General features: G+C 36.7%; 1 protein-coding gene across 2 annotated transcripts in view; it reads left to right on the forward strand.

Moving 5' to 3' along the window:
- The first annotated feature begins 1,341 nt into the window (after nt 1–1,341).
- adamts3 (ADAM metallopeptidase with thrombospondin type 1 motif, 3) overlaps nt 1,342–22,299 on the forward strand; it is a 186,580-nt gene continuing 165,622 nt past the window's right edge. For both annotated transcript variants that reach the window (XM_031829519.1, XM_031829521.1), the window contains exons 1-2: nt 1,342–1,729; nt 2,112–2,133. In XM_031829519.1, coding sequence (XP_031685379.1) covers nt 1,667–1,729; nt 2,112–2,133 — 85 coding nt within the window. In that variant the 5' untranslated portion in view covers nt 1,342–1,666. The remainder of the gene's footprint in view (nt 1,730–2,111; nt 2,134–22,299) is intronic.

The following is a 22,299-nucleotide window of genomic DNA, read 5'->3' on the forward strand; positions in this document are numbered from 1 at the left end:
AGAGTCAGTAGAAAGGCCTCTTTAGTGTCCTAAGTTTTCATAACTGTGACCTTAATTGCCTACCATCTGTAGACTGTTAGTGTCTTAACAACCGTTCCACAGGTGCATGTTCATTCATTGTTTATGGTTCATTGAACAAGCATGGGAAGCAGTGTTTAAACCTTTTACAATGAAGATCTGTGAAGTTATTTGTATTTTTACAAATTATCTTTGAAAGACAGGGTCCTGAAAAAGGGACATTTCTTTTTTTGCTGAGTTTATTAGCCCTTTGATTACAATGAAGAACAAAATGTGCTGCTTTGTTCTGGGCCAGCTGCAGCTTAACTACGTTTTTATTAGCAGCCCTTGACCACATGGCTGGACAATAATCAAGATCATGTAAAACTAGAGCCTGCAGGACTTGCTTTGTGGAGTGTGGTGTCAAAAAAGCAGGTAATCTATTTTTACGGACAGACCTCCCCATCTTTACAACCATTGAATCTATATGTTTTGACCATGACAGTTTACAATCTAAGGTAACACAGAGTATTTTAGCCTCCTCAACTTGTTCAACAGCCACACAATTTATTACCAGATTCAGCTGAGGTCTATAGCTTAGGGAAGCATAAACAACAGAGTAGGGGTTATGCTGAGGTTATGCTCAGGTATAACAATTAGGCTAATCTATACTTCCATATTTCCAAGTCCTGTTTTTGAAGCTCAAGCAATATTCAATTCATTGGAATGACTGGAAATCTGACAGACTTTGCTTTTTAATGTAAAGATATAACCTAATATACTATTATCTGTAGTAGAAAGCAATGGGTTAGAAGAAGCCTACATAATCAACCCATAAAGTAATATGTAATATCCATTTCTGGCCAGCTATGTAAACTCTAACTGCAATAGATGTCATTCAGTGATATTCTTCTGGGCTCCCAAGTGGCGCAGCGGTCTAAGGCACTGCATCTCAATGCAAGAGGGGACACTACAGTCCCTGGTTGAAATCCAGGCTGAATCACATCTGGCTGTGATTGGGAGTCCCATAGGGCGGCGCACAATTGGGCCAGGGTAGGCGTCTTTGTAAATAAGAATTTGTTCGTAACTGAGTTGCCTAGTTGAGTACAAATGATTCAAATTCCTCTTTAAGGAAAAGTAATCAGATTATGTTACTGAGTTTGGGTAATCCCAAAGTTACGTTACTGATTACAATTTTGGATAGGTAACTAGTAACTAACGGATTACATTTAGAAAGTAACTTACCCAACCCTGACTATGTGTTTTTTCTCTCCCTGGGAAAGAGTAAATGGATGACGTCACGGCAGGGTTGGTCTCTCGTTTATTAGGCAAACCGAAGTGCCAGGTTGCAAGAGCTCCTTCACACAGTGCGCTGTGTCTGCCTGGAAATTTAGAGGGCTAGCTCACCCCATACACTCAGCTAGGGATGTTTTACTAACTACTTTATAAACAGAGGACAACGCAAACATTGACACAAGTGCTGTAACTCTCTTAACTTTAACTAAACGGTAATTAGTTTTAAAGTCAGTTGCACATTCACTGAAGTTTGACGAAAGTTGTCTGTCCTTTTTTGTTTATTTTTGCTGAAGAGCGGATTGCTTGTTAAAACTCTACTTTTGGATTGGTTGATATTTTCTTAGTCTCGAAGAGAAACTAAGACTCGATCGAGATGGTTGTCCTGTCACTGACGGTACTAGTAGGATTTATAGGAAGTCTGACTTCAGCCGACAACGTAAGTGTCTTTCACTTTACCGTTATCTGGATACTCTGTAGGTACGTGTTTGTTAACTACCTTTAAGTTACAAAGTTTTGCAAGCAGAAGTTAAAAAGTTGCTTGTAACTTCTAGCAGAACGCTTCTCTAAAATATATTGAGAAGTTAGATCTAACTTCAGATATACTTTCTGTCACTGAACGAAAGTCTGGAACTTCGTGACTCCACCTGGAGCTTCTGATGTAAAATTGTAAGGAATTTAGATAGGCCTATAGATGTTATTTCTTACCAAAAATATCGTAGGCAAACCTAGTTGAAAGACCATGCATATTTTATAGAAAAACCTTTATTAAAATGTGAACCTTTGATTTTGATTAAAAATGTTTTTCTCTCCCTCTCCAGGCTGATGCCATAGATAAAGAAGGTAAGACTATTTGTTGTTATTTATTTTACCCCATTTATTAATTAACTTATTTTTAACGTTAAAATAAATTGACTTAACTAACTTATTTCTCATGGGTTTTTATTTTGTATTTTTAGTTCTACTATTTTGATATTGAATACTGCAGTGTTGGGTAGGGCTGGCAAGACTGGTGCATGTGACAAATCAAAACTAAAACTTGAACTTAATTCATATATAACAAGCTGGTTTGTAAACAACAGCTGTAGTGTTATGATCAACTCAACGTAATATGGTAACTAATGTCTAATCTGGGAGGAAGGGGAGGAGTGTGTCTGTCTCTCTGTATGTGTGTCTGGTCAGCCATACACACTCACTTTCATGACATGACTGAGTTGCTTGAAAGGTTTTATTAGAAGGGGAAAACTGCTATTGCTAGAATCCTTTACATCTGCTGCCACTTTGAGGTCAGGAAGCAGTGAGCTGCAACAATGTCCTGCAGGATACCAAATACATATCCTACTTCCCCATCCAAAATCACCACAACATCCTACATCAGGATTCCCTCTAGCTCTGGTCCAGGGTGTTAGCGCGTTCCTTTACTACGATCTCTTTAGTAGAGGAACACACACTAACGCCCCTGGACCAGAGCTAGATCCCCTCCACATCCTACTGCATCAGCCGTGAGCTCTGGGCCCAGATCTATAGTTCTATAGTGTCACAGTGCTTTAGGTTATAATGTCAGTTCTATAGTGTTACAGTTCTATAGTGTTACAGTTCTATAGTGTTACTGTGCTTTAGTTTGTAATGTCAGTTCTATAGTGTTACAGTTCTATAGTGTTACAGTTCTATAGTGTTACAGTTCTATAGCGTTACAGTGCTTTAGGTTGTAATGTCAGCTCTATAGTGTTACAGTACTTTAGGTTATAATGTCAGTTCTATAGTGTTACAGTGCTTTAGGTTTTAATGTGAGTTCTATAGTGTTACAGTTCTATAGTGTTACAGTTCTATAGTGTTACTGTGCTTTAGGTTTTAATGTGAGTTCTATAGTGTTACAGTTCTATAGTGTTACTGTGCTTTAGGTTTTAATGTGAGTTCTATAGTGTTACAGTTCTATAGTGTTACAGTTCTATAGTGTTACTGTGCTTTAGGTTATAATGTCAGTTCTATAGTGTTACAGTTCTATAGTGTTACAGTTCTATAGTGTCACAGTGCTTTAGGTTTTAATGTGAGTTCTATAGTGTTACAGTTCTATAGTGTTACTGTGCTTTAGGTTTTAATGTGAGTTCTATAGTGTTACAGTTCTATAGTGTTACAGTTCTATAGTGTTACTGTGCTTTAGGTTATAATGTCAGTTCTATAGTGTTACAGTTCTATAGTGTTACAGTTCTATAGTGTCACAGTGCTTTAGGTTATAATGTTAGTTCTATAGTGTTACAGTACTTTAGGTTATAACGTCAGTTCTATAGTGTTACAGTTCTATAGTGTTACAGTTCTATAGTGTCACAGTACTTTAGGTTATAATGTCAGTTCTATAGTGTTACAGTTCTATAGTGTTACAGTTCTATAGTGTTACTGTGCTTTAGGTTATAATGTTAGTTCTATAGTGTTACAGTTCTATAGTGTTACAGTTCTATAGTGTTACAGTTCTATAGTGTTACAGTACTTTAGGTTATAATGTTAGTTCTATAGTGTTACAGTTATATAGTGTTACAGTACTTTAGGTTATAATGTTAGTTCTATAGTGTTACAGTACTTTAGGTTATAATGTTAGTTCTATAGTGGTACAGTACTTTAGGTTATAATGTCAGTTCTATAGTGTTACTGTGCTATAGTGTTATAATGTTAGTTCCTTAGTGTTATAATGTTAGTTATATTGTGTTACAGTTCTATAGTGTTACAGTACTTTAGGTTATAATGTCAGTTCTATAGTGTTACAGTACTTCAGGTTATAATGTTAGTTCTATAGTGTTACAGATCTATAGTGTTATAATGTTAGTTCCTTAGTGTTATAATGTTAGTTATATTGTGTTACAGTTCTATAGTGTTACAGTTCTATAGTGTTACAGTTCTATAGTGTTACAGTTCTCTAGTGTCACAGTGCTTTAGGTTATAATGTCAGTTCGATAGTGTTACAGTTTTATAGTGTTACAGTTCTATAGTGTTACAGTTCTATAGTGTCACAGTGCTTTAGGTTATAATGTCAGTTCGATAGTGTTACAGTTCTATAGTGTTACAGTTCTATAGTGTTACAGTTCTATAGTGTTACAGTTCTATAGTGTTACAGTGCTTTAGTTTTTAATGTCAGTTCTATAGTGTTACAGTGATTTAGGTTGTAATGTCAGTTCTATAGTGTTACAGTTCTATAGTGTTACAGTTCTATAGTGTTACAGTTCTATAGTATCACAGTTCTATAGTGTTACAGTTCTATAGCGTTACAGTGCTTTAGTTTTTAATGTCAGTTCTATAGTGTTACAGTGATTTAGGTTGTAATGTCAGTTCTGTAGTGTTACAGTTCTATAGTGTTACAGTTCTATAGTATTACAGTTCTATAGTGTTACAGTTCTATAGTGTTACAGTTCTATAGTGTTACAGTTCTATAGCGTTACAGTGCTTTAGTTTTTAATGTCAGTTCTATAGTGTTACAGTGATTTAGGTTGTAATGTCAGTTCTGTAGTGTTACAGTTCTATAGTGTTACAGTTCTATAGTATTACAGTTCTATAGTGTTACAGTTCTATAGTGTTACAGTTCTATAGTGTTACAGTTCTATAGTGTTACAGTTCTATAGTATTACAGTTCTATAGTGTTACAGTTCTATAGCGTTACAGTGCTTTAGGTTGTAATGTCAGCTCTATAGTGTTACAGTACTTTAGGTTATAATGTCAGTTCTATAGTGTTACAGTGCTTTAGGTTTTAATGTGAGTTCTATAGTGTTACAGTTCTATAGTGTTACAGTTCTATAGTGTTACTGTGCTTTAGGTTTTAATGTGAGTTCTATAGTGTTACAGTTCTATAGTGTTACAGTTCTATAGTGTTACTGTGCTTTAGGTTATAATGTCAGTTCTATAGTGTTACAGTTCTATAGTGTTACAGTTCTATAGTGTCACAGTGCTTTAGGTTATAATGTTAGTTCTATAGTGTTACAGTACTTTAGGTTATAATGTCAGTTCTATAGTGTTACAGTTCTATAGTGTTACAGTTCTATAGTGTTACTGTGCTTTAGGTTATAATGTTAGTTCTATAGTGTTACAGTTCTATAGTGTTACAGTACTTTAGGTTATAATGTTAGTTCTATAGTGTTACAGTTATATAGTGTTACAGTACTTTAGGTTATAATGTTAGTTCTATAGTGTTACAGTACTTTAGGTTATAATGTTAGTTCTATAGTGGTACAGTACTTTAGGTTATAATGTCAGTTCTATAGTGTTACTGTGCTATAGTGTTATAATGTTAGTTATATTGTGTTACAGTTCTATAGTGTTACAGTACTTTAGGTTATAATGTCAGTTCTATAGTGTTACAGTACTTCAGGTTATAATGTTAGTTCTATAGTGTTACAGATCTATAGTGTTATAATGTTAGTTCCTTAGTGTTATGTTAGTTATATTGTGTTACAGTTCTATAGTGTTACAGTTCTATAGTGTTACAGTTCTCTAGTGTTACAGTTCTCTAGTGTTACAGTTCTCTAGTGTTACAGTTCTCTAGTGTTACAGTTCTAGTGTCACAGTGCTTTAGGTTATAATGTCAGTTCGATAGTGTTACAGTTTTATAGTGTTACAGTTCTATAGTGTTACAGTTCTATAGTGTCACAGTGCTTTAGGTTATAATGTCAGTTCGATAGTGTTACAGTTCTATAGTGTTACAGTTCTATAGTGTTACAGTTCTATAGTGTTACAGTGCTTTAGTTTTTAATGTCAGTTCTATAGTGTTACAGTTCTATAGTGTTACAGTTCTATAGTATCACAGTTCTATAGTATCACAGTTCTATAGCGTTACAGTGCTTTAGTTTTTAATGTCAGTTCTATAGTGTTACAGTGATTTAGGTTGTAATGTCAGTTCTGTAGTGTTACAGTTCTATAGTGTTACAGTTCTATAGTATTACAGTTCTATAGTGTTACAGTTCTATAGTGTTACAGTTCTATAGTGTTACAGTTCTATAGTGTTACAGTTCTATAGCGTTACAGTGCTTTAGTTTTTAATGTCAGTTCTATAGTGTTACAGTGATTTAGGTTGTAATGTCAGTTCTGTAGTGTTACAGTTCTATAGTATTACAGTTCTATAGTGTTACAGTTCTATAGTGTTACAGTTCTATAGTGTTACAGTTCTATAGTGTTACAGTTCTATAGTGTTACAGTTCTATAGTGTTACAGTTCTATAGTGTTAAAGGTCTATAGTGTCACAGATCTATAGTGTTACAGTTCTTCAGGTTATAATGTCAGTTCTATAGTGTTACAGTTCTATAGTGTTACAGTGCTCTAGTGTCACAGTGCTTTAGGTTATAATGTCAGTTCGATAGTGTTACAGTTTTATAGTGTTACAGTTCTATAGTGTTACTATTCTGCCCTTGAGTTGCGTTCCCATGCAAAACTAGACAGATAGCTAACAACTAAGTCTTCAATAAAACTCCCAAGGCGTGACTTTTCTTGAATGAATATATTGAAAACGTTTATGTTGTGAAACTGCAAAATACAGAAAGGAATATACTTTAGTATTCAATTCACACCGACATACTGTAGCTGTACATTAAACATTTGAAGTTGCATAAATACAAAGCACGTGTTAAGGTACCATGCATCTGGCATGATGCCAAACCATATAGCTAATTGTTACTCATATGGTAATTGGCTCCTTTCATTACTCTAATAATGTACAACCATTTATGTAGAATAACAAAGCATATTACACTAGGAACAGTAACAAAACTACAGTATTGTATATTTTACAATTCGTTTGCATGACGCACGAGCAAAGTAATACAGCTAACGACATACACTTAAAGGCATTGCAATTTGTGAGTAAATGCAACCAATATTGATATGTAAGCAACTGAATGCTTGAATCGAACTTACAAACAAATATTTCCAAGGCTGAAGCGTGACAAGAAATAACGAAAGACCTGCACCGTAGCGTTGTTTGTAGCTGCTTCTATGCGTGCAAAACTAATTCTGTACTTCCTGTTTGCGTCGTCTTTCTAAGTACCAGAAAGCGCCACTAGGGGGCAAATAACACCATTGAACACAATGAAAATCCAATTTAACCATTGTAATAAAATAATCTGTTACCTTCTAACAGGATGGCAGCACACTCCCCGCCTGGTATAATGAAATTGTGCCACTATGAAATAAAACATATCAAGAAACAAATAATGTCCTTTCTATTTTTATCTTTTGTCTCTAGGATGCTTCAGAAAGAAGAACAACAATCTCTGAGATTGGTCTCAGAAACACCTTAGCAGCTCCTTGCTTGACAATTTTTAGTTCTACTTTCCTAACCTTTTTGTCAGTACTGGGAAAGGTTTTTACCACAAGCCCGACTGGCCAGTCATTTCTGTGTGCCTGACTGTCTTTCAATAAGACAACATCTCCCACTTTTACATTTGGCTTTTCTGCTGTCCATTTTCTGCGTCTCTGCAGCGTTGTCAGGTACTCCTGTCTCCACCTTTTCCAAAAGGTGTCAGCGAGACACTGGACTTGCTTCCACTGTTTTCCATGAAGGTCGTTTATGCTGAAGTATCCAGAAGGGGCTGAGGTAGCGCTGGTCTTTTGTGTAAGTAACCTTGAGGGTGTGAGAATGGTAGGCATGTCAGGGTCGGTTGATACTGACACTAAGGGTCTCGCATTGATTATTGCCATAACTTCAGACATAAGAGTGCTCAAGACCTCATGTGTGAGACGAGTGGAGCCCGTCTGAAACAGCATAGCATCAAGAATACGTCTGGCAACCCCAATGAGTCTCTCCCAAGAACCACCCATATGAGACGAGTGTGGAGGATTAAATATCCAAGTACATCCCTTATCTGAGAGGTATTTAGTCAGTTCTGAGTCATTTGTGTTGATACCCAGTTCCCTGCAGGCACCTATAAAGTTTGTACCTCGATCAGACCGTAGCACTTTTGCTGGACCACGGATAGCGAAAAAACGCCTCAGCGTGTTGATGAAGCTGGATGTGGACATGGATTCGATAAGCTCGATATGGACTGCTCTAGTAGACATACATGTAAAGAGCACTGCCCAGCGCTTGGAGTCTGCACTACCACCTCTAGTGCGACTAGTTATGACATTCCATGGTCCAAACACACCCTCATTAACCCATCCTCATCAATCACTGGGTTCAGCTTTTTCAGTGTACTTTGCTTTGGGAACTCTTTTCCTTTTTCAAAGCATTTGAATTCCTCTCTGAAGGCTTCATGTTGCACACAGTGAATGATTGCTGTTTTGGCTTGTGACAACTCACTTGTACCGCATGGTTTATTACAGTCATGCCAGCCTCTGCAGCTGTGGTTGTCTGCACCTTCATGGAAGGATCTTGCAACATGAATGAGTCGTGCTGTGGCTCGATTGAGAGTTTTCCAGCTTGAGAACCTCTCAAAGCGATGAGAGCTGAGTTGAGCTCCAGAAACTTTAGAGGCAAAGACAGTGACGTCTGGTCGAATCTCTGCATCTGTGTGAGGCTCTACAAGGTCAAAATTGATGTTCTCAGGCTTACTCGAGTTTGTTTGGGTCAGGAACGGTGGACCTGAGAACCAACTAGTGTGTTTTAAGAGCGCAGCAAGTATGGGCCTGGTTGCATGGTCTGCTGGATTGCTGTCAGTGTTTATATAGCACCACTGATCTGGATGGGTAGACTTCCTGATGCGAGTTATCCTATTGGCAACATAAACATAGAATCTTTTGGTGACATTGTGGATGTAACCGAGAACTATCTTACTGTCTGTGTAGAACTTGGCTGCATGTATATCAATGTCAATTTCGTCTTTGATCAGTTCATACATCTCAACAGCTAGCAAAGCCGCACACAGTTCTAGGCGTGGGATAGTGTGGGCCGGACGAGGGGCCAATTTTGATTTCCCCATGACAAATCCAACATGGCATTGACCTTCCGAGTCAATAACTCTCAGGTAGGCTACCGCTCCTATGGCTACTGTAGAGGCATCCGAGAAGATGTGTAGCTCTCTTCTTTGAGTGGTAGACAAGGAGACTGGGATGTAGGTCCGCTGAATATTCATATGTTCCAACTCCATCAAAGATTCCTTCCACATTTTCCATTCCTCTTCTTTTTCTGTGGGACGAGGGGCATCCCACTCACTCTGATCAGAAGAGAGTTCTCTGATTAAGGCTTTACCTTGCATTGTTATTGGAGCCACGAACCCAAGGGGGTCATGAAGACTATTCACTGTGGACAGGATGCCTCTCCGCGTAAAAGGCTTCTCATTGTGGGACACCTGGAATGAGAAGCTGTCTGAGAAGCTGTCTGTTTCCAGGAAAGTCCCAGACTCCGTTGAAAGGGGAGAGGATCCACTCCTAGGTCCAGATCTTTTAAGTCTTTCGCACGGTCCTCCATAGGGAAGGCTTCCATAACTGTTTTGCTATTGGATGCAATCTTGTGTAGTTTCATGTTGGACTCCGCCAACATTGCTTGTGTTTTTCTTAGAATGTTGACAGCTTCTTCTGTAGTAGCTACTGATGTCAGACCATCATCGACGTAGAAGTTCCTCACTACATATTGCTTGGGTTCTGACCCGTGTTCCTTCTCACCCTGTAGCGCTGCTCGTCTCATGCAGTAGATGGCTACGGCTGGTGAAGGGCTGTTCCCAAATACATGCACTTTCATCCTGTACTCGGTTATGTTTCCATCTGGGTTGTTGTCTTCATACCAGAGAAACCTTAAGTAATCTCTGTGATCCTCACGTACACCAAAACAGTAAAACATTTGTTGCACATCTGCTGTTAGTGCAATGCAATCCTTGCGGAAACGCATTAGGACACCCAAGAGTGTGTTGTTTAAGTCTGGACCACTGAGCAGAACATCGTTAAGTGACACACCTTGACACTTAGCACTGGAGTTAAATACTACTCATATTTGTTCAGGCTTTTGTGGATGGTAAACACCAAATATGGGCAGATACCAACGTTCTACGTCTCCCTCTAGTGGCTGTGAAGGTTCGGCTTGGTCATTATCCAGCATCTTTTGCATGAAGTCAATAAAATGACGCTTCATGTCAGGCTTTTTGTCTAAAGTCCTGCGAAGTGATGTGAGACGGTTCATGGCCTGCTCCCCGTTATTAGGAAGGCGACGTCTAGTGGGGCGAAAGGGTAGTGGAGCCACCCAGTTGTTTCCATCATCCTGGAAAACCTGTTTGTCCATAATGTCCAAGAAGGCTTTGTCCTCCACTGATGGTGCTGGTTTATCATCGTCTTGTGTTTTGTCGAACACGGAACATCCCAGGCTGTCTGTGTTCACAGTTGTGTTTGGATCTCTCAAGTGCACTGTAGAGGGAGAGATGTGTTTCCTAATGCGTGTTGTAGTTCTCTTTCACCTGGATGATGTCAGGGCTCAGATAGGATGTGCGACCATTTTGAAGTATGTTTGTCCTGAACACGTTAACATTGGCTGGTCGGTGAGCCGTTCCCAGACAGACCTCACCTACGATGACCCACCCGAGGTCGAGTCGCTGTGCATAAGGAGTGTCGTGGGGCCCATTGATTTGCTCTCGTACCTTGTGTACCCTTAAGATGTCTCGTCCTAAGAGCAGGAGGATGGGAGCGTCTGGGTCCACAGCTGGAATTCTGTCCATAACTGGTTGCAGATGGGGATGATGATACGCAATGTCGGGGGAGGGAATCTCCATCCTATCGTCTGGCATCATATCACACTCTATCAGAGTAGGGAGAGTGAGCTGCATGTGTCCATCTATAGACTCCACCATGAAGTTGACGGCTCTCCTGCCTGAAGTCTCTGTTACCCCAGAACACGTCTTCATGGTGTATGGAGCAGAGTTGTTATTGATGTTGAAGAGACTGAAAAACTCTGTCTTGGCCAGAGATTTGTTACTCTGTTCATCAAGCACTACATACATTTTGACAGCTTTCTCGCTTTCTCTCTTTCTCTCTTGGATTGACTGCCTCACCACAGATCTCTGTACACTTTGAGGTGACAGATAGAAGAGCATCGTCACCTTGCTCCCCGCCATGCTCTGTCTCTGCTGTAGCGGTGTCTGTATTTGTAGGGGCTGGGCCTGGATGCAGAGCAGCAAGATGCCTGTCGCTGTCACACTCAGAGCACTTGATTGAAACCTTACAGTCTTTAGCTCTGTGCTGAGTTGACCCACAACATCGGAAACAAATGCCATTGTCTTTGAGATATGATTTGCGCTCATCTAGAGTTTTGTATCTAAACCCACGACACTTTTTAAGAGGATGAGGCTTGTTATGTATTGGGCAGTGACGGTCAGGGTTTTCAACCTTTGTCTTACTGGGTTTGGTTTGGTGGTCTGAGGCCTCAGATGACACATCTGTCTTGTATACAGTCACAGATGTCTTGCTGCTGTACCTGGCAGGTTTCTCACTTTTCATGGACACCTGGTTAGTTGAGGTGTAGAGGGTGAAGCTGGGGTCATTTCTAATTTTCGCCTGATTCCTGATGAATCTCGAGAAGAACTAGAATGGTGGGAATGCTACCCGATAGTCCTCCTTATATTTGGATCCCTGTGCTATCCATTTTTCTTGTAAACTGAATGGAAGTTTCTCTACAATAGGGTTTACCCCCCGAGATGTGTCCAGATAAGCGAGGCCTGGAAGGTACCCTTCTACTTTAGCACACTCCAGTTCAAGAAGAATGTCACCTAGTTCTCTTAGTTTGTGATTGTCATTGTTAGCCAGTTTTGGAAAATCATCAATTTTCTTCAACAGTGCATTCTCGATCACTTCGGGTGTACCATAGCACTCTTCTAGTCGTTGCCAGACCATGTTAAGCCCTGCTGTTGCGTTGAAAATATGGACAGATCTAATTCTGTTTGCTTGCTCAGACGACTCTGCCCCTAGCCACTTGGTAATTAGATCTAACTCTTCCCTGGCTGATAAATTCAAGTCTCTGATCGCATTGAGAAAGGATGCTTTCCATGCCCAATAATTTTCAGGGCGATCATCAAACTTCAGGAGTCCGGAACTCACCATCTCACGTCGTAGGAGGTACTTGGTGAGGTCTGGTGCCACTTGTGACTCAGGGAAGTTGTGTGTGTGTGTGACTGGAAGTGGGCTTGCTTTCCATTTCCACCATGCTGCTGTTCATTTCTTTTGAATGGAGAGTCTCTGCTCATGTTCTGTTGTTTGCTACCTTCTGGATTATGGCATGTAGCTGGGTCAACACTAAGCTCTTGTTTCTCCACTTCAAATGGAAGTTCAGCAAAGTAGGGCCTAGCATGTTGTTGCACATACTCACATGTACGTTGGACTGGACTTAAGGGCTGTGTCCCTGTGTCTAGTTCTTTGCGAAGCTCTCTGCGTTCTGATCCTACAGCTTCTTCAAAGACTGCAGCTTCAGCCAACGCAGCAGCAGCTGCTCTCTCAACTTGGAGAACATATAAAGTTGCCTCGAGGTCAGCTTTTTGCTTCATCACAGAAGCTTCCTTCTCAGCATAGGGGACTTGTGCACGCGCTGCGTCTGCCTTGGCGCGTGCTTTGACGGCTGCAGAACTCGCCGTTGAGGATCTGCTTGACTGTTTTGATGACCTTGATCTTGTAGATTGAGACTTGGTCCCAATGTGCTGAAGAGGCTCTTCCATCTCTCTCTGTTGAACACCTGGCTCTGGTTGTTGCATCGTAGACTGCTGGTCTTCCCTAGGAAGAGAGGCTTTGTTTGCTGATGAACGTAGAAACAAAACCACCGTGTGTGGTTATTCTTGAGCTTGAGCCAGATGTGATGATGTTTTTTCACTATTCTGCCCTTGAGTTGCGTTCCCATGCAAAACTAGACAGATAGCTAACAACTAAGTCTTCAATAAAACTCCCAAGGCGTGACTTTTCTTGAATGAATATATTGAAAACGTTTATGTTGTGAAACTGCAAAATACAGAAAAGAATATACTTTAGTATTCAATTCACACCGACATACTGTAGCTGTACGTTAAACATTTGAAGTTGCATAAATACAAAGCACGTGCTAAGGTACCATGCATCTGGCATGATGCCAAACCATATAGCTAATTGTTACTCATATGGTAATTGGCTCCTTTCATTACTCTAATAATGTACAACCATTTATGTAGAATAACAAAGCATATTACACTAGGAACAGTAACAAAACTACAGTATTGTATATTTTACAATTCGTTTGCATGACGCACGAGCAAAGTAATACAGCTAACGACATACACTTAAAGGCATTGCAATTTGTGAGTAAATGCAACCAATATTGATATGTAAGCAACTATCAATAACAAGATTATCATCATTAGCTAAATGCTTGAATCGAACTTACACACAAATATTTCCAAGGCTGAAGCGTGACAAGAAATAACCGAAAGACCTGCACCGTAGCGTTGTTTGTAGCTGCTTCTATGCGTGCAAAACAAATTCTGTACTTCCTGTTTGCGTCGTCTTTCTAAGTACCAGAAAGCGCCACTAGGGGGCAAATAACACCATTGAACACAATGAAAATCCAATTTAACCATTGTAATAAAATAATCTGTTACCTTCTAACAGGATGGCAGCACAGTTACAGTTCTATAGTGTCACAGTGCTTTAGGTTATAATGTCAGTTCGATAGTGTTACAGTTCTATAGTGTTACAGTTCTATAGTGTTACAGTTCTATAGTGATACAGTGCTATAGTGTTACAGTTCTATAGTGTTACAGTTCTAGTGTTACAGTTCTATAGTGTTACTGTTCTATAGTGTTACTGTTCTATAGTGTTACTGTTCTATAGTGTTACTGTTCTATAGTGTTACAGTGCTATAGTGTTACAGTTCTATAGTGTTACAGTTCTCTAGTGTCACAGTGCTTTAGGTTATAATATTAGTTCTATTGTGTTACAGTTCTATAATTTTACAGTTCTCTAGTGTTACAGTGCTTTAGGTTATAACGTTTGTTCTATAGTGTTACAGTTCTACAGTGTTACAGTTCTATAGTGTTACAGTGCTTTAGGTTATAATGTCAGTTCTATAGTGTTACAGTTCTATAGTGTTACAGTTCTATAGTGTTACAGTTCTATAGTGTTACAGTGCTTTAGGTTATAATGTCAGTTCTATAGTGTTACAGTTCTATAGTGTTACAGTGATTTAGGTTATAATGTCAGTTCTATAGTGTTACAGTTCTATAGTGTCACAGTGCTTTAGGTTTTAATGTGAGTTCTATAGTGTTACAGTTCTATAGTGTCACAGTGCTTTAGGTTTTAATGTGAGTTCTATAGTGTTACTGTTCTATAGTGTCACAGGGCTTTCGGTTTTAATGTGAGTTCTATAGTGTTACAGTTCTATTGTGTTACAGTTCTATAGTGTTACAGTTCTATAGTGTTACAGTTCTATAGTGTTACAGTTCTATTGTGTTACAGTTCTATTGTGTTACAGTTCTATTGTGTTACAGTTCTATTGTGTTACAGTTCTATTGTGTTACAGTGCTTTATGTTATAATGTCAGTTCTATAGTGTTACAGTTCTATAGTGTTACAGTTCTATAGTGTTACAGATCTATAGTGTTACAGTGCTTTAGTTTTTAATGTCAGTTCTATAGTGTTACAGTGATTTAGGTTGTAATGTCAGTTCTATAGTGTTACAGTTCTATAGTGTTACAGTTCTATAGTGTTACAGTTCTATAGTGTTACAGGTCTGTAGTGTTACAGGTCTTTAGTGTTACAGGTCTTTAGTGATACAGTTCTATGGTGTTACAGATCTATAGTGTCACAGTGCGTTAGATTATAATGTCAGTTCTATAGTGTTACAGTTCTATAGTGTTACAGTTCTATAGTGTTACAGTTCTATAGTGTTACAGTTCTATAGTGTTACAGTTATATAGTGTTACAGTTCTACAGTGTTACAGTTATATAGTGTTACAGTGCTTTAGGTTATAATGTGAGTTCTATAGTGTTACAGTTCTATAGTGTTACAGTTCTATAGTGTTACAGTGCTTTAAGTTATAATGTGAGTTCTATAGTGTTACAGTTCTATAGTGTTATAGATCTATAGTGTTACAGATCTTTAGTGTTACAGTGATTTAGGTTATAATGTCAGTTCTATAGTGTTACAGTTATATAGTGTTACAGTGCTTTAGGTTATAATGTCAGCTCTATAGTGTTACAGTTCTATAGTGTTACAGTGCTTTAGGTTATAATGTGAGTTCTATAGTGTTATAGTTCTATAGGGTTACAGTTCTACAGTGTTACAGTTCTATAGTGTTACAGTGCTTTAAGTTATAATGTGAGTTCTATAGTGTTACAGTTCTATAGTGTTACAGATCTATAGTTTTACAGATCTTTAGTGTTACAGTGATTTAGGTTATAATGTCAGTTCTATAGTGTTACAGTTATATAGTGTTACAGTGCTTTAGGTTATAATGTCACCTCTATAGTGTTACAGTTCTATAGTGTTACAGTGCTTTAGGTTATAATGTGAGTTCTATAGTGTTATAGTTCTATAGGGTTACAGTTCTACAGTGTTACAGTTCTATAGTGTTACAGTGCTTTAAGTTATAATGTGAGTTCTATAGTGTTACAGTTCTATAGTGTTACAGTTCTATAGTGTTACAGTTCTATAGTGTTACAGTTCTATAGTGTTACAGTTCTATAGCGTTACAGTTCTATAGCGTTACAGTTCTATAGCGTTACAGTTCTATAGCGTTACAGTGCTTTAGTTTTTAATGTCAGTTCTATAGTGTTACAGTGATTTAGGTTGTAATGTCAGTTCTATAGTGTTACAGTTCTATAGTGTTGCAGTTCTATAGTGTTACAGTTCTATAGTGTTACAGGTCTGTAGTGTTACAGATCTTTAGTGATACAGTTCTATGGTGTTACAGATCCTTAGTGTCACAGTGCGTTAGATTATAATGTTAGTTCTACAGTGTTACAGTTATATAGTGTTACAGTGCTTTAGGTTATAATGTGAGTTCTATAGTGTTACAGTTCTATAGTGTTACAGTTCTATAGTGTTACAGTGCTTTAAGTTATAATGTGAGTTCTATAGTGTTACAGTGCTATAGTGTTACAGATCTTTAGTGTTACAGTGATTTAGGTTATAATGTCAGTTCTATAGTGTTACAGTTATATAGTGTTACAGTGCTTTAGGTTATAATGTCAGCTCTATAGTGTTACAGTTCTATAGTGTTACAGTGCTTTAGGTTATAATGTGAGTTCTATAGTGTTACAGTTCTATAGTGTTACAGATCTTTAGTGTTACAGTGATTTAGGTTATAATGTCAGTTCTATAGTGTTACAGTTATATAGTGTTACAGTGCTTTAGGTTATAATGTCAGCTCTATAGTGTTAGTTCTATAGTGTTACAGTGCTTTAGGTTATAATGTGAGTTCTATAGTGTTACAGTTCTATAGGGTTACAGTTCTACAGTGTTACAGTTCTATAGTGTTACAGTGCTTTAAGTTATAATGTGAGTTCTATAGTGTTACAGTTCTATAGTGTTACAGTTCTATAGTGTTACAGTGCTATAGTGTTACAGTGCTATAGTGTTACAGTGGTTTTGGTTATAATGTTCATTCTATAGTGTTACAGTTCTATAGTGTTACAGTTCTATAGTGTTACAGTTCTATAGTGTTACAGTGCTTTAGGTTATAATGTCAGTTCTATAGTGTTACAGTTCTATAGTGTTACAGTGATTTAGGTTATAATGTCAGTTCTATAGTGTTACAGTTCTATAGTGTCACAGTGCTTTAGGTTTTAATGTGAATTCTATAGTGTTACAGTTCTATAGTGTCACAGTGCTTTAGGTTTTAATGTGAGTTCTATAGTGTTACAGTTCTATAGTGTCACAGGGCTTTCGGTTTTAATGTGAGTTCTATAGTGTTACAGTTCTATAGTGTTACAGTTCTATAGTGTTACAGTTCTATAGTGTTACAGTTCTATAGTGTTACAGTTCTATAGTGTTACAGTGCTATAGTGTTACTGTGCTTTATGTTATAATGTCAGTTCTATAGTGTTACAGTTATATAGTGTTACAGTGCTTTAGTTTTTAATGTCAGTTCTATAGTGTTACAGTGATTTAGGTTGTAATGTCAGTTCTATAGTGTTACAGTTCTATAGTGTTACAGTTCTATAGTGTTACAGTTCTATTGCGTTACAGTTCTATAGCGTTACAGTTCTATAGCGTTACAGTGCTTTAGTTTTTAATGTCAGTTCTATAGTGTTACAGTGATTTAGGTTGTAATGTCAGTTCTATAGTGTTACAGTTCTATAGTGTTACAGTTCTATAGTGTTACAGTTCTATAGTGTTACAGTTCTATAGTGTTACAGGTCTGTAGTGTTACAGATCTTTAGTGTTACAGTTCTACAGTGTTGCAGTTCTATAGTGTTACAGTGCTTTAAGTTATAATGTGAGTTCTATAGTGTTACAGTTCTATAGTGTTACAGTTCTATAGTGATACAGTGCTATAGTGTTACAGTTCTATAGTGTTACAGTTCTAGTGTTACAGTTCTATAGTGTTACAGTTCTATAGTGTTACTGTTCTATAGTGTTACTGTTCTATAGTGTTACTGTTCTATAGTGTTACAGTGCTATAGTGTTACAGTTCTATAGTGTTACAGTTCTCTAGTGTCACAGTGCTTTAGGTTATAATATTAGTTCTATTGTGTTACAGTTCTATAATTTTACAGTTCTCTAGTGTTACAGTGCTTTAGGTTATAACGTTTGTTCTATAGTGTTACAGTTCTACAGTGTTACAGTTCTATAGTGTTACAGTGCTTTAGGTTATAATGTCAGTTCTATAGTGTTACAGTTCTATAGTGTTACAGTTCTATAGTGTTACAGTGCTTTAGGTTATAATGTCAGTTCTATAGTGTTACAGTTCTATAGTGTTACAGTGATTTAGGTTATAATGTCAGTTCTATAGTGTTACAGTTCTATAGTGTCACAGTGCTTTAGGTTTTAATGTGAGTTCTATAGTGTTACAGTTCTATAGTGTCACAGTGCTTTAGGTTTTAATGTGAGTTCTATAGTGTTACTGTTCTATAGTGTCACAGGGCTTTCGGTTTTAATGTGAGTTCTATAGTGTTACAGTTCTATTGTGTTACAGTTCTATAGTGTTACAGTTCTATAGTGTTACAGTTCTATAGTGTTACAGTTCTATAGTGTTACAGTTCTATAGTGTTACAGTTCTATTGTGTTACAGTTCTATTGTGTTACAGTTCTATTGTGTTACAGTGCTTTATGTTATAATGTCAGTTCTATAGTGTTACAGTTCTATAGTGTTACAGTTCTATAGTGTTACAGTTCTATAGTGTTACAGATCTATAGTGTTACAGTGCTTTAGTTTTTAATGTCAGTTCTATAGTGTTACAGTGATTTAGGTTGTAATGTCAGTTCTATAGTGTTACAGTTCTATAGTGTTACAGGTCTTTAGTGATACAGTTCTATGGTGTTACAGATCTATAGTGTCACAGTGCGTTAGATTATAATGTCAGTTCTATAGTGTTACAGTTCTATAGTGTTACAGTTCTATAGTGTTACAGTTCTATAGTGTTACAGTTATATAGTGTTACAGTTATATAGTGTTACAGTTCTACAGTGTTACAGTTATATAGTGTTACAGTGCTTTAGGTTATAATGTGAGTTCTATAGTGTTACAGGTCTGTAGTGTTACAGGTCTTTAGTGTTACAGGTCTTTAGTGATACAGTTCTATGGTGTTACAGATCTATAGTGTCACAGTGCGTTAGATTATAATGTCAGTTCTATAGTGTTACAGTTCTATAGTGTTACAGTTCTATAGTGTTACAGTTCTATAGTGTTACAGTTATATAGTGTTACAGTTATATAGTGTTACAGTTCTACAGTGTTACAGTTATATAGTGTTACAGTGCTTTAGGTTATAATGTGAGTTCTATAGTGTTACAGTTCTATAGTGTTACAGTTCTATAGTGTTACAGTGCTTTAAGTTATAATGTGAGTTCTATAGTGTTACAGTTCTATAGTGTTATAGATCTATAGTGTTACAGATCTTTAGTGTTACAGTGATTTAGGTTATAATGTCAGTTCTATAGTGTTACAGTTATATAGTGTTACAGTGCTTTAGGTTATAATGTCAGCTCTATAGTGTTACAGTTCTATAGTGTTACAGTGCTTTAGGTTATAATGTGAGTTCTATAGTGTTATAGTTCTATAGGGTTACAGTTCTACAGTGTTACAGTTCTATAGTGTTACAGTGCTTTAAGTTATAATGTGAGTTCTATAGTGTTACAGTTCTATAGTGTTACAGATCTATAGTTTTACAGATCTTTAGTGTTACAGTGATTTAGGTTATAATGTCAGTTCTATAGTGTTACAGTTATATAGTGTTACAGTGCTTTAGGTTATAATGTCACCTCTATAGTGTTACAGTTCTATAGTGTTACAGTGCTTTAGGTTATAATGTGAGTTCTATAGTGTTATAGTTCTATAGGGTTACAGTTCTACAGTGTTACAGTTCTATAGTGTTACAGTGCTTTAAGTTATAATGTGAGTTCTATAGTGTTACAGTTCTATAGTGTTACAGTTCTATAGTGTTACAGTTCTATAGTGTTACAGTTCTATAGTGTTACAGTTCTATAGCGTTACAGTTCTATAGCGTTACAGTTCTATAGCGTTACAGTTCTATAGCGTTACAGTGCTTTAGTTTTTAATGTCAGTTCTATAGTGTTACAGTGATTTAGGTTGTAATGTCAGTTCTATAGTGTTACAGTTCTATAGTGTTGCAGTTCTATAGTGTTACAGTTCTATAGTGTTACAGGTCTGTAGTGTTACAGATCTTTAGTGATACAGTTCTATGGTGTTAAAGATCCTTAGTGTCACAGTGCGTTAGATTATAATGTTAGTTCTACAGTGTTACAGTTATATAGTGTTACAGTGCTTTAGGTTATAATGTGAGTTCTATAGTGTTACAGTTCTATAGTGTTACAGTGCTTTAAGTTATAATGTGAGTTCTATAGTGTTACAGTGCTATAGTGTTACAGATCTTTAGTGTTACAGTGATTTAGGTTATAATGTCAGTTCTATAGTGTTACAGTTATATAGTGTTACAGTGCTTTAGGTTATAATGTCAGCTCTATAGTGTTACAGTTCTATAGTGTTACAGTGCTTTAGGTTATAATGTGAGTTCTATAGTGTTACAGTTCTATAGTGTTACAGATCTTTAGTGTTACAGTGATTTAGGTTATAATGTCAGTTCTATAGTGTTACAGTTATATAGTGTTACAGTGCTTTAGGTTATAATGTCAGCTCTATAGTGTTAGTTCTATAGTGTTACAGTGCTTTAGGTTATAATGTGAGTTCTATAGTGTTACAGTTCTATAGGGTTACAGTTCTACAGTGTTACAGTTCTATAGTGTTACAGTGCTTTAAGTTATAATGTGAGTTCTATAGTGTTACAGTTCTATAGTGTTACAGTTCTATAGTGTTACAGTGCTATAGTGTTACAGTGCTATAGTGTTACAGTGGTTTTGGTTATAATGTTCATTCTATAGTGTTACAGTTCTATAGTGTTACAGTTCTATAGTGTTACAGTTCTATAGTGTTACAGTGCTTTAGGTTATAATGTCAGTTCTATAGTGTTATAGTTCTATAGTGTTACAGTGATTTAGGTTATAATGTCAGTTCTATAGTGTTACAGTTCTATAGTGTCACAGTGCTTTAGGTTTTAATGTGAATTCTATAGTGTTACAGTTCTATAGTGTCACAGTGCTTTAGGTTTTAATGTGAGTTCTATAGTGTTACAGTTCTATAGTGTTACAGTTCTATAGTGTTACAGTTCTATTGTGTTACAGTTCTATTGTGTTACAGTTCTATTGTGTTACAGTTCTATTGTGTTACAGTTCTATTGTGTTACAGTTCTATTGTGTTACAGTTCTATTGTGTTACAGTGCTTTATGTTATAATGTCAGTTCTATAGTGTTACAGTTCTATAGTGTTACAGTTCTATAGTGTTACAGATCTATAGTGTTACAGTGCTTTAGTTTTTAATGTCAGTTCTATAGTGTTACAGTGATTTAGGTTGTAATGTCAGTTCTATAGTGTTACAGTTCTATAGTGTTACAGTTCTATAGTGTTACAGTTCTATAGTGTTACAGGTCTGTAGTGTTACAGGTCTTTAGTGTTACAGGTCTTTAGTGATACAGTTCTATGGTGTTACAGATCTATAGTGTCACAGTGCGTTAGATTATAATGTCAGTTCTATAGTGTTACAGTTCTATAGTGTTACAGTTCTATAGTGTTACAGTTCTATAGTGTTACAGTTATATAGTGTTACAGTTATATAGTGTTACAGTTCTACAGTGTTACAGTTATATAGTGTTACAGTGCTTTAGGTTATAATGTGAGTTCTATAGTGTTACAGTTCTATAGTGTTACAGTTCTATAGTGTTACAGTGCTTTAAGTTATAATGTGAGTTCTATAGTGTTACAGTTCTATAGTGTTATAGATCTATAGTGTTACAGATCTTTAGTGTTACAGTGATTTAGGTTATAATGTCAGTTCTATAGTGTTACAGTTATATAGTGTTACAGTGCTTTAGGTTATAATGTCAGCTCTATAGTGTTACAGTTCTATAGTGTTACAGTGCTTTAGGTTATAATGTGAGTTCTATAGTGTTATAGTTCTATAGGGTTACAGTTCTACAGTGTTACAGTTCTATAGTGTTACAGTGCTTTAAGTTATAATGTGAGTTCTATAGTGTTACAGTTCTATAGTGTTACAGATCTATAGTTTTACAGATCTTTAGTGTTACAGTGATTTAGGTTATAATGTCAGTTCTATAGTGTTACAGTTATATAGTGTTACAGTGCTTTAGGTTATAATGTCACCTCTATAGTGTTACAGTTCTATAGTGTTACAGTGCTTTAGGTTATAATGTGAGTTCTATAGTGTTATAGTTCTATAGGGTTACAGTTCTACAGTGTTACAGTTCTATAGTGTTACAGTGCTTTAAGTTATAATGTGAGTTCTATAGTGTTACAGTTCTATAGTGTTACAGTTCTATAGTGTTACAGTTCTATAGCGTTACAGT

This window comes from Oncorhynchus kisutch, linkage group LG8, assembly GCF_002021735.2.
Source record: "Oncorhynchus kisutch isolate 150728-3 linkage group LG8, Okis_V2, whole genome shotgun sequence".
In the NCBI taxonomy this organism is placed as follows: domain Eukaryota; kingdom Metazoa; phylum Chordata; class Actinopteri; order Salmoniformes; family Salmonidae; genus Oncorhynchus; species Oncorhynchus kisutch.